The sequence below is a fragment of the Quercus lobata genome, chromosome 2, assembly GCF_001633185.2.
Source record: "Quercus lobata isolate SW786 chromosome 2, ValleyOak3.0 Primary Assembly, whole genome shotgun sequence".
In the NCBI taxonomy this organism is placed as follows: Eukaryota; Viridiplantae; Streptophyta; class Magnoliopsida; order Fagales; family Fagaceae; genus Quercus; species Quercus lobata.
The window spans coordinates 50864728-50883123 of record NC_044905.1 but is presented as its reverse complement, the minus strand read 5'-3'; the positions used below and the strand labels follow the sequence as shown (position 1 = coordinate 50883123).

At 34.3% G+C, this 18396-nt stretch overlaps 1 protein-coding gene across 2 annotated transcripts; it reads left to right on the top strand.

Moving 5' to 3' along the window:
- The first annotated feature begins 997 nt into the window (after positions 1 to 997).
- On the top strand, positions 998 to 14233 carry LOC115975774 (delta(7)-sterol-C5(6)-desaturase-like). 2 transcript variants are annotated; one of them, XM_031096746.1, is made up of 3 exons: positions 998 to 1327; positions 9860 to 10165; positions 13891 to 14233. In XM_031096746.1, exons 1-3 carry the CDS (start codon positions 1090 to 1092, stop codon positions 14181 to 14183), a joined length of 837 nt encoding a protein of 278 aa, XP_030952606.1. In that variant the 5' UTR covers positions 998 to 1089; the 3' UTR covers positions 14184 to 14233. The 2 variants fall into 2 exon arrangements, with proteins under 2 accessions (XP_030952606.1, XP_030952607.1); XM_031096747.1 differs by lacking the exon at positions 998 to 1327 and adding an exon at positions 7132 to 7577.
- The last annotated feature ends 4163 nt before the right edge of the window (positions 14234 to 18396 follow it).

The following is an 18396-nucleotide window of genomic DNA, read 5'->3' as shown; positions in this document are numbered from 1 at the left end:
GCAGTCCACAGCAGGAAAAAAAAAAAAAAAAACCACCATAAGCAAGCACTCCGATCATGTCGGTGAGCTAGGTCGGCAAAAGGGGTGGATCGGCGGCTTGAGAGACTGGAGTTGAGAGAAACACACCACGAGCAAGCACTCCTATCACGTTGGTGAGCTGGGTCGGCAGAAGGGGTGGATCGGCGGCAGACCGGAGTTGAGAGAGTGAGAGGTCGGAGTGAGAGACCGGAGTGAGAGAGAGAGTAATGTTCAGAGATGAGAGAGAGAGAAAGTGAATGAGAGAGAGAGAGAGAGAGAGAGAGAGAGAGAGAGTGAAAGAGAGGTATTATTTTAATCCATCGGTGATTAAAATAAAATTTTTTTTTTGCTCCTCATGAACAGTGCACATCTATTTTTAAATGTGCACTGTAGCAGTGGAGCTAAAATTTTTAGATTTAACTCCACTGCTGGAGTATCATTTTAGCAACATTGTAATTATATTATAGCAATATAGCAATATAGTTACACTGCTATAAATTTTATTTTTAGATGTGAGTTACACTGTTACAAAGAAGTTTTTTGTGTTTTGACACATCTAAAATAGTTATATAACTATTTAGTTCCACTGTTACAAGTGCTCCAAGACCTTTCTCTCTCCCACCCTCATATTAGTGTGATTAAGTGTGTCGGTGACATAAAATAAAGAATTTTCAATGAAAAGTATGGATTACTGTAACTTAAAAATGTATCTTGCTTTCGCATCAAAGAAGGAAAATGCATCTTGCTGAAGTCAAAGCAATATCAAAATATTTATTTTCTCACGTCATGTCATAAGAAATGACCCAAAAGATAAGCCATGTCCAATCGTGGGACCAAAGTATGATATATGTGCTATTTAAGGCAATTTGAGCTCAATGGTGCCCATTTACCAATAAAATCTATCTACAAAAAACCACCAATTGGATTGGACCCTCCGCAAATACAATTGTCCTGCACTGTTGTGACGTACATATCTCTCTCTCTCTGTTCCAAATCGCCGGCCACATTTCTGGTGACCCATCACCGGAACCAGACCAGAAAAATCATTGGACCATCCATCCACCACCAAGAATGGAAGAGCACCATGGAAGTAGTAGTGCATATCTGCAACTATTCATGGATGAGGCCACCTTGTACAACCGCATTGTGCTTGGGAGTCTCTTGCCAATGAAACTATGGGACCCACTACCTCACTTCATACAGTCGTGGGTTCGCAACTGCATTGGTGGTACTGTGATCTACTTCCTCTCTGCCTCCCTCTGGTGCTTCTACATTTATTATCTCAACCGCAATCTTTATTTTCCTACAGGTATGTATATATATTATATTGCTTTTTTAGTTGGGTTCAATTCACAATCACAGTAGTACTGTTGCTTTGTTTTTGGTGTTTTCAATATTTTCGCTGTTTGATTTGGACTTTGGACCTGTTGGCTTTGATATGAGAGGTGGGTTTTTCTTAATCTGTTTTTCATATTGTTGCTTAAAACATATAGTAATCTTGATGACTGTAATATAAGATTAAATTATGGATGCTATTTTTTTTATTTAAAACATTTTCGGAGTAAATTTCATATTAATAAGTTTTTGTTTTTTTCTTTGATATAAGTCTGTTGCTCAGTTTAATTATATTTGGGTTCTTCTTCTTTTTTTGGAAGTTAAATGAGGATTGGGAATTTTTTGTCTGTTTAGTCATTTGTTGTTGTTTTTTCTTTTTTTTTTTTTTTTTTATAATTCTGAACTTTATTTAACTTGGTTTTGCTCTGTTGATCTGTTCTCGGTGTTGAATTCGTGTTAACACTTTTTAATTATTTTTCTTTTATAAGTAATTCGTGAAGTTTTATCGATATATACGACTATATGAGAGTTACGTAGAGTTCATGATGATAACGATGACCACGAAGCAACGTAAAAATTAAAAAATTTCAACGTAAAGTTACAGTTTTTATTTTTTGGGTTTCTCAGTTGATGAATGTTATTATGGCCACTATTATTCCACCTTGTTTTAGTGCTTTATTTTCTTATGATATTTTACAAATACAATTATTCTCCGGTATGATATGTTGATTTGTGTGATTGTGATCCGTGAGTAGTAAACAGAAAATAATAGTTCCATTTAGGCAAAAAGTATCTATCACTAATAATTACACAAATTAGTAAATTATGAATTTAAATGTGTAATCGATTATGTCTTTAAAATTATTTTTTATGGATATTCTTTATTTGTATAGATGCATTTCTTCTAGCTGTCAGTTTTGGATGTGATGGTCTAAAGACTCTAAACTCTAAACTTTTCTGTTAATTGTTGTGAAAATTAAAGTAAACCGCCTTTAGGGCATCTAAGGTTAATTGTTGTGAAAAATAAAAGAAATAGTTTTTAGAGTATACGCATTTTTGTTTATTTTAGTATAAGAACATATTTTTGTCAAAAAAGTATAAGAACTTACTTTCTTATTTTACATTACAATTTTTTCAAAATACCACATCTCAAATTACCTATTCTAAAACCTATTTCAATAAAATATTTATTCTCCATTAATTTAACCACTTTTTAAAACTCTTACATCACTCACACACCAATCAAAAGAGTGAATTGAGAAATAAATAAAATGCTCATTTACACATGAACAATAGCTGTGTAAATTTACATGGATATTGTAAGTCCTCTAATTTTACACGACTTTACATATTTGATATAAGTGATTTTTAGAGTTAGATGTGCAAAATATAGACCGTAAACATTTGTCTAAAAGTTTAAATAGTCTATGTATGACTCCATTATTTATTTATATTACTATTTAAAAGGTTTCTCCTGTTTGGATTCCTCATTTTTTTAGTTCAAAAATGCCCCTACACTCCTATATTTAAGTAGAGATAAAACTAAAAGCAATCCGGTTAAAATCCAATTCTAACTCCTACTAAAACATTGCCTTAAAGATAGGATCACTCTTCTGTAAATTTTCAAATTACATTATCCACTTATAAATTAGATTCTCAAAATAAAAATTATATATATAAAATAAAAATACATAATTTGTTTTGGCTAAAAAAAAAGCCTCATTCGCACTCGTGAAGCGTAAATGATGAGGTTAGTTTCTTTTGTTTTTCTTTGTTATCAATAGCATCTTGTTTCTTTGTCCCTTAAACATTTGTCTAAAATTTTAAATGGTTGATAAAAAGATTCACCCATTTTTGTTTACATTTACTAATTTAAAAATATATATATATATATATATATATATCAAAAGTTGTGTACAGGAGCATTCACTGCCGCCTCAACACACTTTTAGACAAATTTAGTCCATGTGTTACCTTTAGCTAATTTAATATTCACAAACACATATCAATCTCTTTTTTTTTTTTTTTTTTTTTTGGTCAGCAAAAGAACTTTCATTCAACTTAAAAATTAATAAGTCTATTACATCATAGGCTAGCTTTGTCAGCCGCTAATATACTTTCCACCACAGACGGAGGATTCAAAAAGATTACAAAAGAGTTAACACTACTAGCACCAAACTTTGCCAACGCATCAGCACACTGGTTGGCCTCCCTATATATGTGGACTATCTGCTTGTTGGGTATTTCGCTCAGTAGGTTCCTGCAATCGGTTAGCAAAGGTTCCATTAACAAGTTAATAGTATTATTATTTATCAACAAAACAACACTCAAAGCATCCAACTCTATTATTAAATTACTAAGCCCCATATCCTTGGCTAATAGAAGACCATCTCTTAGAGCCCACAATTCTGCCATACAGCTGTTTGAGTCCCCCATAGGCCTTGCAAATCCTTTCAACCATTGCCCATTATGATCTCTAATGACTCCACCACCACCTGCCCTTCCAGTGCTCCCAATAGTAGACCCATCTGTGTTTAACTTTGCCCACCCCATTGGAGGCTTCTCCCAACCCACTTCAATTACAATTTTTGCTTTAGGTAACTTGGCATTCCTTCCCACAGAGAAAAATTCCGCACTATCATTAATGCTCTTTTTGTAGAATGTTTGCTCCAACCTGCCTTTCCTGAAGACAAAATTATTCCTATGCAGCCAAAGATTCCACACTCCTATGGGAAACAAAATTTTCCAAGGAATCCCCATCCACCTAGAAATAACATCTGATTTGCAATTTACTTCCAGCCAATCACCAATGGATAAGTTGAAAGTCTCCCTCAAGCAGGTCGGAGTATCAATCTCAATATTCTATTAGTATTTTATTTAAATATTTTTCTCTCTCAAACAATATCCAATTTTTTTCATCCATCTTTTCCAAAAATTTGAACTTTCTCTTTGAAAACACTACCACCACTACTAGACCACCACCACCACCAAAATCCCAAACTAGAAACTCAAAGAAAAAAACTCAAATCAAAGAAAATTCCCACGAGCAAACACTAAACACAAACCTAGTAAGAAAAACAATACAAACACAAACACAAAGCCACTCAAATTGCCTCATAGATCCAACACCCAGCCCCCAAATTGCACCCATCTCCATAGTCGCTCACCAACCAGAATGTTACCCATAAATCAAATTAGATTAGAACAATCCTTATGCAGTTGCCATCACTCGACCATAACTATCCCAGGGGAAGCAAGGTGGTTCGGTTGGTTTAATAACTCAATATGAAGAGTATCAAAGAGGGAGAGAGAAAAACAAAAATAAAATTGGTGAATTTGGTTTGGCGATCAATAGTGTCTCAACAATAGTATATATTTGTAACTTTTTAGGACAAAATTTTGATGCTGACTCTCTTCAACGAGCCAAGATGTCTTTATTCTTTAGTAGTAATACTACTAAAGAAATTCAAGATAAGATAGAACAAAGATTTGGGGCATAGGTCATTTGACAACACAAAAAAAAAAAAACCTTGGTTTTCCTTCTTTTGTGGGACAAAGCAAGCAAAATTCTTTCAATGACCTAAAAGAGAAGCTTACTAAGAAATTAGCGGGTTGGAAGGAAAGCTACTATCTAAAGTAGGAAAGGAAATTCTTATCAAGGTGGTGGCATATGCTATACCAACCTACACGATGAGCCATTTTAAAATACCTCATGCTTTCTGTGATGATTTAACAAGTATGATTCATAAAATTTTGGTGGGGATAAAAACAAGATGAGAAGAAAATGTCACGGACCAGTTGGGACTTGGGAGAAGCTGTGTGCCCCGAAGTCTAGTGGTGATATGGGCTTTAAGTTTCTTAAACCCTTTAATTTGACTCTCTAGCTATGCAAGGGTGGAGGCTTCAAACGGGTTAGAAATCCTTGGTATACCAAGTTTTTAAAGCCAAGTACTTCCTAGACTGTGAGTTTGTACAAGCCTTTATGGGAAATAATCCTTCATATTTATGGAGGAGTATTTTGTCTAGCTACTTAAAAAGTAGTACAGTGTGGATTGAGATGGCCAGTTGGTAATGGCAATAAGGTTTGAATATGGGGTGATAAATGGCCACCGACAACTTTAACTTACAAGTTTTCTCTCTGCCTTAAGTTATTCCTTCAAACTCACGGGTTTGCGAGCTCATCAATTTGGCTATAGGCAATTGGAGTTTAAAGCTAAACCAACATATTTTTGTCCATGGGATAGCCGATATTATTTAAGAGGATAAGCAAATCTAGCTACTTCCAATGGTTTATTCAATATTTGTAGTGCCTATGAGGTTGTTGTGGAGATTTTTAAAGCCAAGTACTTCACGGATTGTGAGTTTGTACAAGTCTCTATGGGAAATAATCATTTATATGTATGGAAGAGTATTATGTCTACTTAGAAAATAGTATAGTGTGAATTGAGATGGCAGGTTGGTAATGGGAATAAGGTCCGAATATGGGGTTATAAATGACTACCGGCACCTTTAACTTACAAAATTTTCTCTCTACCTCAAGTTATTCCTTTAAACTCTCATGTTTGCGAGTTCATCAACTTGGCTATAGGAAATTGGAGTTCAAAGCTAATCCAACATATTTTTGTCCATGGGAAAGCCGATATTATTTAGGGGATCCCCTTGAGTTCAAGACTTCTAGAGGATAAGCAAATCCAGTTCGAAACTTCCAATGGTTTATTTAATGTTCGTAGTGCCTACAAGGTTGCTATGGAGATGTTTAACCATGAGTTTGTGGGCTCTAGCTCGGATGTGGGGAATGTACAGAAAATGTTTTACATTTGCATGTTCCCCATAGGCATAAGATTCATCATTTTACATTGAAAGTCGTGATATCTTGCCAACTAACTCAAACCTGGTTCATATGCATATTGTCATGCTCCAAACCCGATATCTAGATTTGTGACCATGACCAGTATGCTAATATCAAGTTTAAACCTAATATTAACAAGAACCAACTTAACTTTTTCCAAAACTTTTACAAAAGCTTCTCTCTTTCTTTTCATTCTTGTTTCTTTACTTAAATGATATAACTTTTCACTTGATATTCAGAACATCTACATTGTACCTCAAAGGATAACACAATCTACTGATTATTCAAATTCTAAATTTCACATAATACATCTCTTAATACTTTAAGGTACACACTTTCATTATATCCTAAAATACACCATACTACAAATTTAAACATCAAATTGCTAATTTAGGATCTATACATATAAAACTAAAACCAACTTCTTCCAAACTCAACTAAAGCTCCCTCTACTCCAAAATAAAACCTGTTAACTGAAAGAGTGGAAGGGGTGAGCTACATAGCTCAGTAAAGGTAAGATATATGAGAATTCAATAAGGATGCATGTAAATCAAATCATTTCATTTTCTAAATGTTTGAATAGGAGAACAACTTTTCATGCATAGTATTTTATAAATCTAACCAAATTAAGTGTTTATTGAGATATGATAGAATATATTGAATTTTAAATAAAATGATGATGTAATAATCTTTTATTAGATGAGGTAAAATATAAATTTTACTCCTCATTCTTACCAAATTCGGACTCTATTTTAAAACCAGCCAATAGGGTTTGGTCATTTTCTTTTCTTTTTTTTATAGAAGAAAAATGAATAGGTGTAAATCGAGTCAACTTCTTCCACCTCAGCGAGACAGAATAATACTTTCAAGGCAGTTTGAGCTCAATGGTCCCCAACCCCACGTACAGCGCACTAAAAAAAAAAAAAAAAAAAAATTCAATGGTTATTGAATTGGATCATTCCCAAAGCCGCACTATTCATTTGTTGCCGCACGATTAATTTTCGGAATCTTCGACTCATATTCTCTGTTCCAACTCACACTTCCCACTTGACTCTCTCTGAGTTCCAAATCGTCGGCAACATTTCCGTCGGCCGATCACCGGAACCCGACCCGTGAAATCATTGGACCATCCATCCACCACCAAACATGGATGACCATGGTGATGCATATGTGCAACTATTCATGGATGAGACCACCTTTTACAACCGCGTTGTGCTTGGGAGTTTCTTGCCAATGAAATTGTGGGACCCACTACCCCACTTCATCCAGACATGGTTCCGCAACTACATTGGTGGAACTTTAGTCTACCTGCTCTCTGGCTTCCTCTGGTGTTTCTACATTTATTATCTCAAGCGCAATGTTTTTGTTCCTAAAGGTATATATGCGTTTTGGTTGTTTGGTTTAATTCACAATTATGTTGCTTTTTTGTTCTTGTGATTTTTAATGTTTTGGTTGTTTGGTTTGGAATAGTTAACTCTGATATGAGATGGTTTTTGCTTGGTTGTTAATTCTTAATCTGTTTTTGTAATGCTTAAACATATAGTAATCTAGATGACTGGAATATGAGATTATGGATGTAATTCTTTGATTTTGATTTCTGATTTCGTATAAATTTTTTTTTTTTTTAAATTTTTTTTGGGGGTAAATTTCATTACAATAGTTGATTTTTGAAGTTTTTGACTTTGATATCCGTTGGGTTTTGCTCAATCTAAATCTGGGTTCTATTTGAAAGTTAATTGAGGATTGGAAATTTTTTGTCTGCATGATGGTTTCTTCTGAGCTTAGGCACCTTATTATTTATTGATTTACATGCTTTATTTCAATTTGTTTTGCTCTGTTCTAGGCACTGTATTATTTATTTATTTACACCCTGCCTGCATAATTGTGTTTGGATTTTAAAGTTAATCGTTAAGTATCATCAATGACCAGTGTTTGTTTTAGTGTTTTATTTTCGGTTGTGTTGTCAGATGCATTTCTTTTTGGTTGTCAGTTTTGGATCTGAGATGGTCTAGACTTTTCAGTTAATTGTAGGGTAAAATAGAAGTCACTGCCTGTATGATTCCATTGTTTCTTCGTTTTTCTTTGGTGTCAATGGGGTCTTGTTTGGTTGTCAGTTCAATCTGTGTCTAAAATTTTTCTCTGTCCATGAGTGGATACGTGTCTATTCCATTTGCTGCCACCTTTTTCTGCACCAGTGCTTTCTTATCACATGATAAGGAACAAAATAATTTTTTTAATTGAACTCACTAATCCAGTAGCTATCGCCTGTTATGGTGTGTTGAGAAAAATGTGTGTAATGTTGTTTACATTTTAAACAACATTAACACATTTTCACATATATTTTCAGCCACATGGATATCAAAAACATCCAAACAACATTACTCAAACTCCTCTACCAAATGAGCCATCTTGAGTACCATTTTTTCTGCTTCTCTATGGGATCCGGATTAGAGAGTAATTAGACTGGAACATTTTCAATTTAAAATAAAAAGGGTTATTCTTGTGCTGTCAGATTTTCAGCTTTCTCATCAATAAAATTTTCTCTTCCACTAATGTTACTTCCTAAATTAAATGGCTTATGGATGAATAGAACAATTTTAAGCATAAAGCTTGATAAGTAGACCTCTGCTACTGCCCCTTGCCCTTAATAAGGCCTAAAAATGTTTGCATTAAGCTTTCATGTCATGGAAATATGTGGAAAATTTCTAATTGTCAAGAAGCTATATATTGAATACTTTCACATTCAATGCACAACTTTGAGGGCTTCTGTTAATGTAACGTGCTGAATATCTGTTATTACTTGTAACTGTTTTTATGCAATGTTATCTATCCTGGAATTAACAATTGATTAAATAGTCATAGATGTGTCATAATACTGTCTGAACTAATATTTTAAAGTTTGGAAGGAGCAAGAGGATTAAGGGAGGAAACTGACGGGAGAAGGGAGTAGATATCCTTCCCCTTTTTTGGTTGCAGAGTGGAATGGAGAGAAGATAAGTTATCATGTTCATTGACAATTATAGAGAGAGAAGTTTTAAGTCTCTTGGCAACACTATGATAAATTGTTAAGGTGTAAAGTACTGAAAATTCATTAAAGTAGGTATCCCTTACCTTCGAATTCTCCCAATTTGAGGACATTAGAAAAGTAAACTTTGAGGGGGTATGGTACCCCTCCCAACTCCCTTCAAATCCTCTCTGCCTCCTCCCCGCTATGTATATATACATACATACATATATATATATATATATATTTTTTTTTTAAAGAAAAAATCTGAAGAGGGAGAAGGTGAGTCACCCACCTCTTGCCCTCTCCTTCCCTTTTCTCCCCCTCTTTCCTAAGGCATTTCTACAAGGCATGCTTAAATATAGCTTGTAATGTGCATTTAACTTTGTCTTGTTTTGATTTTCGTTCCCTGTTGATTCCTTTGTGTTGCATAAGTTCAGGATAATAGTGTCTGAACTTAACTAACTCTAGATAGTTTATGAAACATTGAATTGATCTATTATATTTTTAACACCTAAGTAGTTGCTGTTTAATTCTTGAAAGTTCAGCTGATAATTGTTCTCCATTGTATGTTGATATTTTTATAAGAGAATCTCTTCCATCTGGGCCCATGTTAACATCTTTGTTGGATATGTTGAATACCCTTCCTGCAGATGCCATTCCATCTAATAAGGCCATGCTCTTGCAAATGTATGTCGCCATGAAAGCCATGCCATGGTACTGTGCTCTTCCAACTCTTTCTGAGTACATGGTTGAAAATGGCTGGACAAGATGCTTTTCAAGAATAAGTGATGTAGGTTGGCCTGCCTACTTTGTTTATTTAGCAATTTATCTTGTAATTGTGGAATTTGGAATTTATTGGATGCATAGGGAGCTGCACGACATAAAACCTCTGTATAAGTATCTTCATGCTACCCATCATATCTACAACAAACAGAATACTCTTTCTCCATTTGCTGGTAAGTTCTCAAATTTACTAAATTCAATCTCCATGGTTTTATCTCTAGTTGGCAGGTCTTGGATTTTGGATGCTTGTATGTGTAATCTTTGCCTTTTTAAGATTTACCTAAGCTGACATAGATGCTGCACGTTTATGTATAAGAAGTATCATGTCAGAAACATCTAATCCTGAAAATAATTTACATATCAGAACAGGGTGCAACTGGTACTGCTGAACTCTGAAAAGAATGTTAAGGGAGGTCCTAGGATATATATCCTTTCTTGCTTAAAATAATTTTGTAGTGGAATTATTTTCCAGGGTGAGAGCATTTAAAGTATTCACTTGGTGCATATAATTCTCTTTTGGGTGAAATGATGATTCACCCCCAAATACTAGCTATGGCAGCAGGAACTATGTTGAATATAACTCCGGCGTTTATGGAAAAAGTCATTCAACATACATGGATATGATCATATTACACACATATTGTCCTGCAAAAGAAAATTTAGGGAAAAAAAGATCTGGGGATTTGGAAATATGCCATTATAAGTTATGCCTATTCTCTAAATAAAATCATCATTGGATCTCATTTACTGAAAATACCACAATATTTTTCTCTCCCCCCTTATTTATTGCTTTCCACTTATTAAAAGGCACACCACACACCACCATTTTCAAGAACCAGCAAAACACAAACTCATCTACAGAAGAGCACCTTGCCATTGCACGGTACACTAGAAATTTGTTAGGTTGGCACTGTTTGCAATTCAAGGATTTTAGAGCAGTTTTCCTACCAAACTTAATTACCATATATCTATAAGAGTTTCTAAAGAGTTTTACTTTAGAAAGAATCCAAAGTTAACTTAAATTTTAATTTATTTTTAATGATTCCTCCAATATGTAATCATTAATCATGTAGGGAGAAAATGATCTTTCTTCTATTCAATCAACCATTCAACTCATCTTTTCTGTCCGTAAAAAAAAAAAAAAAAAAAAATTGCTCTAGCTAAGTTACTCACATTTTTTGCCTCACCTGTTTAAACTATGCGTGGATCATTTTATTCTGTGAAGATTGAAGAAAGATCAGGAATCATTAAACAATTTTTTTAAATTTAACTTAACTTTTTTTTGGATTCTTTCTAAAGTAAAACTCTTTAGAAACTCTAATAGATATATGGTAATTAAGTTTGGTAGGAAAACTGCTCTAAAATGCTTGATTTGCAAATAGTGCCAACCTAACAAATTTCTAGCGTACCGTGCAATTGTTTCTTTGCTGAAACTCCCACTTTGGCAATGGCAAGGTGCTCTTCTGTAGATGAGTTTGTGTTTTGTAGGTTCTTGAAAATGGTGGTGTGTGGTGTGCTTTTTATAAGCGGAAAGCAATAAATAAGGGGAGAGAGAAAAATATTGTGGCATTAATTAGATTATCAGATGGAAAGTAATAGCATTTAATAATATTTTTTTAACCATTAGATCTTTTAAAAATATACAGTATAAAAAATGTGTAACTTTATAAAAGTTACACCAGGTGTAACTTGAACCCATCTCACACACACACACATATATATATATATATATATATATGGCTGTCATGGTTGAATTGTGTTGCTTTGTTCTTAGTTTTCATTTGCAGGCGTAAGTATGCTACAACCTCATACCTGGCTCAATTGCTACATTTGATTAAAGAGTGAAAACTGAATCCTAGAAATTTTAATTGCTTGAACTGCCAGTTTTTCAGTTAGATGATCATGAGGAGGATATGTCCCATTTTCTTTACTGAAACGTTTCTTTCTACAAAGATATGATAATATGATTCATTAAAAGAACGTATTCTTGAAGCTGCATAATGCATATTTTTATTCTTTAGTTGTATAAAAGCTTATTGGATTTACTGGCTTTCATCTTGGTTCTCGTCTTTTTCTTTTTGGGGGGAGGGGATGGGAGGGGGGACCCAGATCAAATCTGTGACACAGAAGATAGGGGAGAAAGGGGGCGGGGGGAATTATGTGCCATCAAGCTAGAAGCCCATTGGCATTGGTTCTCATGTTCATTACATGACATTGATATTGTATTCTTTGGTTTATACTTGATGCAACAGTATGGTTTCCTCCTGGCCATGTTTCTCTTGGACTGACATCCATTATCATTTCTTCACTTTACTTTTGGAAAACTAAAGGGGGTGGGGTTGACCTAATTGTGGGCAAGTAGGAAAGGATTTCTAAAATTTTATAGGGTGTTATATGATTGCCTGCAGTCTCATTCAATTTTCCATGCGATCAAGTTTGGGTGGGGACCAAGTATATTATTTTACTGAAGGGAAGTGCTCCATTTGGTTTGACACTGAATTCTGAGTTGTAATGCTCCACTGAGGGAAGCTTAGAATTAGGCTGTGTCAGTTTGACTAATTCAAGTTGCTTCCTGTTTTGGCTCAAAGAAAATTTAGGACCACAACTTTTTCTGCCATGACTTTGCCAGCAATGGAGAAAAAGTGGTGGGTCAATGTAAAAGTGATAGGCATCCACTATAGTCTGCCACATCAGAGTTGTGGCAAAAGTTGTGGTCTTAGGAGAACTATCTGGCTCAGCTCAAGCTTGAGTTGAACTTGGGTAAGTAGAGTTGCACTCGGCTTTTCCATGGGCTCATCACGGTACTTTTCCATCTTTGATTAGTCATAGAAGAAAAAGATACTTTCAAGTTAAAACAGTTTTGGTAAACCTTAATTGAAACGTCAAATTAACGTTAAGGTGTATGTGTGCATTTGATAGCTGTTTATTTTTTATTTAAGAAGTGCACATTTGGTTATTGTTAGGACTTAGGAATTTTGGATTGTGAAGGATTTTGTGAAAGAAAGAGAAGCCATGTTGGTGAAGGTGGACATAGAAATCTGTAGGTGACCACATTTTTTTTTTTTTTTTTTTTTTTTTTTTTTTTTTTTTTTTTTTCTCTCTCACTTATCAGGCACAAAGTTTAGGTCACTTTAATATGCATTGGCCATTACTTATTCTTGGTTGGCTTCAATGGTTAATGATTTTTGTTTTCTATCAATTGGGCAGACCCCAGCCTATTTCAGTAATAAATCCCCAGAAAAAGAAAAGAAATAAAGAATCAGTGTCCTTGGTACTTTCTAAGAATCAAACTTTAAAATGAAGACAGTTCTCAATATGAGATGATTCTTCTAGGCCAAATGAAAATTTCTAGTCTTCATGGAGTTTGATTAAAGTGTAGGATTTCCTTATTTGCTTCCAAGGCCAATATAATAACAGGTAGTAGACGGCTATATAAACTGTTCTGCAAAGTGGATTAGGATTGATAGGTACATTACTAGTTGATTGAAAGATAGATAACATATTCTGGCTATGATGGGAGTTTATTTCTTTTGGGTTTTTGAAATTTGTAATATCTGATTGATCTTGTTGAAGAATAAAATTTTATCTAATTTTCTTTGGCTTCCCTTCTTGAAAAGTTATTTTCTTTCTACATCATTTGCATCATCTTACGTAAATGTGAATTATATCTTATTATTTGAGGGATTTAAAACAACAAGTATATGAAGCATGGCTCTATCTTTAATCTGACATTATTGTTTATTGGTTCACCTTTCTAAGCAATAAGCTCCCCAAAATTTTCTATGTTATGTATAACGTTCATATACTTGAAATATTCAGCCTTATTATTAGAAGGTTGCATTTGTAATGTCTTATTTAACTACATGAACTGATGACTATGACTTATCTGTTATGTCAGGTTTGGCCTTTCACCCACTTGACGGAATATTGCAGGCTGTACCACATGTCATAGCACTATTTCTTGTACCAACCCATTTTACATCACACATAGCATTGCTATTCCTCGAGGCTATATGGACAGCAAACATTCATGATTGCATACATGCCAAAGCATGGCCTGTCATGGGTGCTGGCTACCACACCATTCATCATACTACATACCGTCATAACTACGGCCATTATACTATATGGATGGATTGGATGTTTGGCACTCTTCGTGATCCGAAGGATGATGAATCCAAGGTCATGTGATGCTCTTGCCTTTGTTCCTGATTGGTCCTTCAGTTATTCAACTTCAAAATGTATTCGGATTGCTTTCTTGTATGCTGTCTTTGTATGTAAGTCATGGTGGTTACTAGTTTCTCTTATATCCCATGACTAGAGAATATTTGAGATATGTTTTTATCTCAGGTAGAACTAATTCTCACAAACCCACGTACTCTTAAAAAAATGGAGGTGTAGCAATGGATAAACTAGGTTTGCTCTTAAAATGTTATTTTCCCGTCTTCTTCTCCTTACATGTGCTTCATTAGGCCCCCAAATGCTCTAGAGATGCATGCATATCTAGAATGCCTGTAACTCTTGGAGGTCAGGTACCAGTTGTAAAGGTTCGATTGCCTTATATATCACAAAAAGGTTTTAGTTAAACGTCTAGAATCTAAACGACCATGTAGTGTCATCAGCTTTACAAAAATTCTTGCTGGCACTAGCTTTCCTTAGGGCTTGTAATCTGAAAATTTCTGGCATGTGCATCATGGAACGGGTGGAAGATTGATGTATATGCAATTGCTTTGTTCAAATAGACTTTCCTTGCATCCCTGACCTGAGCTGCGGTGGGTCTCTTTATTTTTGATGATCTGGAGAAAACTTTTATTGTAAACAAAAAACCCAACGGGTTACAAAGGAGTGCCACAGACAGTGGCTTGCTCCAAGAGAATTATATCAGAGAAACTAGAACTAGCTGAGCCCAAAACAAAACAACTAGCTAATCTATTGGACAAAGACCATAAAGCAAGGACGTGAGCAGCCATGTTAGCTTCTCTAGGAGTCTATTTAAACTCGTTTAATTTTTTTTTTTTTTTGGTTAAGAGGTTACTGCAATAATATTAACTAGCCATAAAAGGCGATGTTCTGCCTGAAAGCCTTAGACTATACAAACCATCAGCATCCGCATTTAAAATATTACATAAGCCATCATTGGGCGGTGCATTAAGTACAACAAAATTTCCAGAAAAAGAACAGCCTGCTCTAGCAAGGTTATCGGCGCATCTATTCGCCTCCCTAAACACATGGGTGACCTTGACATGCTGGAACTGCTCCAGGAGGTAGCTGCCGTCATTGAGCAGAACAGCACATGAATTATTAATAGCTTTCTTAGACAACACAAGATTTACAACAACTTGGGCATCTAATTCAACATGCAGATGGTTAATGCCAAGTTGGGCCGCAAGCATCAGCCCATCCCTCAAGTAGGGCCGGCTGAACCATATAAGCAATTGATGCAATCGCTTAAGGCCTCCAAATAAAAAAAGGCCCCCATTTAAAAGAAAAAATTATATATATAATATTTATCTATATATTTTAATTACCAAAAAAAAAATTAGGTACTTTTATTGGTCAATAAAATGCATTAAAAAAGTCATATTGTATCCTAAAATACAGAATACTACACAATGATAATGCACACAACTTGATAGGACAAGACTGCACAATGCACATAGTACTGTCTTGTCCACAAGCCCCAACACATCACAAAGCCTAAGTTAAGCTGGCCCTCACATGGCCCCATACTAATTAATAAGTTATCACATTTTTTTTCAATGCAAACTCTTAATTTATCAATTATTATAAATTACCACACCAATTAATAATTTGATGTATATTATATTAACTCATTTGTATTATATTGATACTAATTTATTGAACCATGTAATAAATTAATTTTTATTTGTACAAATTTAGACTTTAAATTTTTTTTTTATTTTATTAAATCCACTTACAATTTTCGCCTAAGGCCTCCTAAATTGTTGAGCCGGCCCTGCCCTCAAGGCCCAAAATTCGGCAGCCACACTTGTAGCCTGCCCAATATTCCTCATGTAACCCTTAACCCACTTCCCATCATGGTCACGGATGAGACTGCCCCCACTAGCACGTCCCGGATTTCCCTGTGACGCCCCTTCAGAATTCAACTTGAACCACCCTTGATCTGGTTTGTTCCAGCAGATTGGGTTGACAGTGCAGTGCCTAATTTTTTGCCTCTTGCTCACAATAGAAGAATTCACGTGCTAGCTGGATACACATCAAGTGTAGGTTGGGATTGACGGGCATTTTCAAAAACTACATTATTTCTATGCCTCCATAAGCACCAGATAGCAAACGGAAATTGAATATTTTTTGGCGCTAGAGGAAGGGGACTCGTTTAATTCTAATAGTCTGATAGATATGTCTCATGCCAGTTTTGATATATGATATATAATATGTCAATGTACTTGCTATGCAACGTAAGGATATTTTTGGAGTAGATGGAGGAGGATGGGAGAGTAAAGGGAATGGTGGTTATAATATATTAAAATATTGCACATTTTAGCCAGTTTTCATTCTCCTCTCTTCAATCTCCCTCCATCCAAACGAAGGTAAATTATGAGCTAGGTTATCTATACTGCTTAATTACTTCTCAATGCTTGGAGCAAAGCATAAATCAAACTACTTCGTAATGCATTTTCTTCTTCTTAAAACTTCTACTTATTAATGCATGTAAAACTAAAGTACAATTTTGGTGATGGCACGATGGCATTTGTTTTGTCTATAAGAAAGTTATGTGCAAATATCCATCACTTATAAATAGATTCATCACAGCACTATGGGCACTTGGTAAAAAAAATGAAAAGTAATCTTATCATTATATATATGTAAGCAAATTGTGGCAATGTGTGTGTCCTTTGTACTTTTCCAACATCCAATAAATATTACATATTTGAGTTTATGCTTGCCATAAGATTTGGCATCTTAATCCTAGTTAGATGATTGAGTTGAAACTCAACACTATAACAAGGAAATTATCTCGATTTGGAAGGAACAATCTCTCCTTCCTATGGTTAGTCTTTTCATTTAAGGACCTCACACAAGTAGAAATTTATCCGAGAAGGATTATGTGTCGTTAAATATTAATAATTTGTCACACTAGACCAAGGCACAATTCTTTTTCCAAGAGCCTTGTAATGACGGTCCAATTCTCCTAACAAGGGGAGCCGAGTTTGAAGTCTTCTACCCTGCTTATTGAAAGAACTAGGTTAAAAAAAAAAGGGGGTTTGTATGTTGACTTGGAACAAAACTTTCTTCGTAGAAAAAGGAAATATCAATTTCTTCTTATAACCCATCTATGAATAATAATATTTAATCAGTAATATTAGGTTGCTCCCTTCTACCCATTTCCCTCCCCCCCCCCCCCCCAAAAAAAAGTAGAGCCAAAAGAGGGAAAAATAAAAAAAACACTATTTTATCTAAATTATTCATTACCACTTGAACTTCCATCACTTATTTATTGCATTTTTTTTTTTTTTTTTGTGTACACCTATTTTATTAGTTTTTATTTAAATTGATATAGAGCAATTGTAACCAATTACTATGTCAATGATTACTAAATTTAATATTTAAATATTTTCCAAGCAATTTTAATTGAAGAATGAGAAGATTGGATTAGTCCAATTAAATAAATCTCTCTCTTTTTTAAGAGGAAATAAAAACCAATCCTTATCCACTTGTCATTGCTTTATTTAAAAAATCATGTGACATATAAATCCCTTAATAAGTTTATTTAAATAAAGAAACATAACCACCATCACTTTTAGGTGAGTTGGTACTCGGTCATGTAAGTGACCTATTGCTTGAGGGTTCAAGCCCCCACATTTACCTAGCAACAAAAAAAAAAAACATAGATGATGATTTAAACGGTCATTATATAAGTTGGAAAAAACTCTACTCAAGACCATTAAATGAGGATAATTTATTTCAATATACACACATGGTCATATAACTACTAATCAATTCAAAAATCACTGTGGGTTTCAATGATTATGGAGCCTTTTAGAAATTATTAATTTATAAGAAATAATTTATGTTTATAGGTTCGGATGGTCATGTGGTTGTCCTCCCCTAATATTGAGAATAATGACTTTTAATATTTTTATCTTCACCTCAAAAGAAGCAAAAAGAGGTCTTAGCTATTTTATTTTAGTTTTTTAACTTCTTTGTATACATACAATTTTTTAAAATACTGTTATTTTTATGTACAATTGTATATAAAAGAAATATAAAAGAAAAGAGACTTACTTATTAGAGATGAAAGAAAAAAATGCAAATCAGACTTCAAAAAAGAAAAAATCCAATAGCCTAACAAAATATCCATTCCTTCTACCGTGATATTCCATGGATATTTATGATAAGGAAGTGAAAAAGAAAAAAAGTG

Coding starts and splice junctions, on each gene's coding strand:
- LOC115975774 (XM_031096746.1), top strand. CDS start 1,090: ATGGAAGAGCACCATGGAAGTAGTAGTGCATATCTGCAACTATTCATG. Junction 1,328..9,859: donor CAATCTTTATTTTCCTACAG/GTATGTATATAT, acceptor CCCTTCCTGCAG/ATGCCATTCCATCTAATAAG. Junction 10,166..13,890: donor TACTCTTTCTCCATTTGCTG/GTAAGTTCTCAA, acceptor CTGTTATGTCAG/GTTTGGCCTTTCACCCACTT.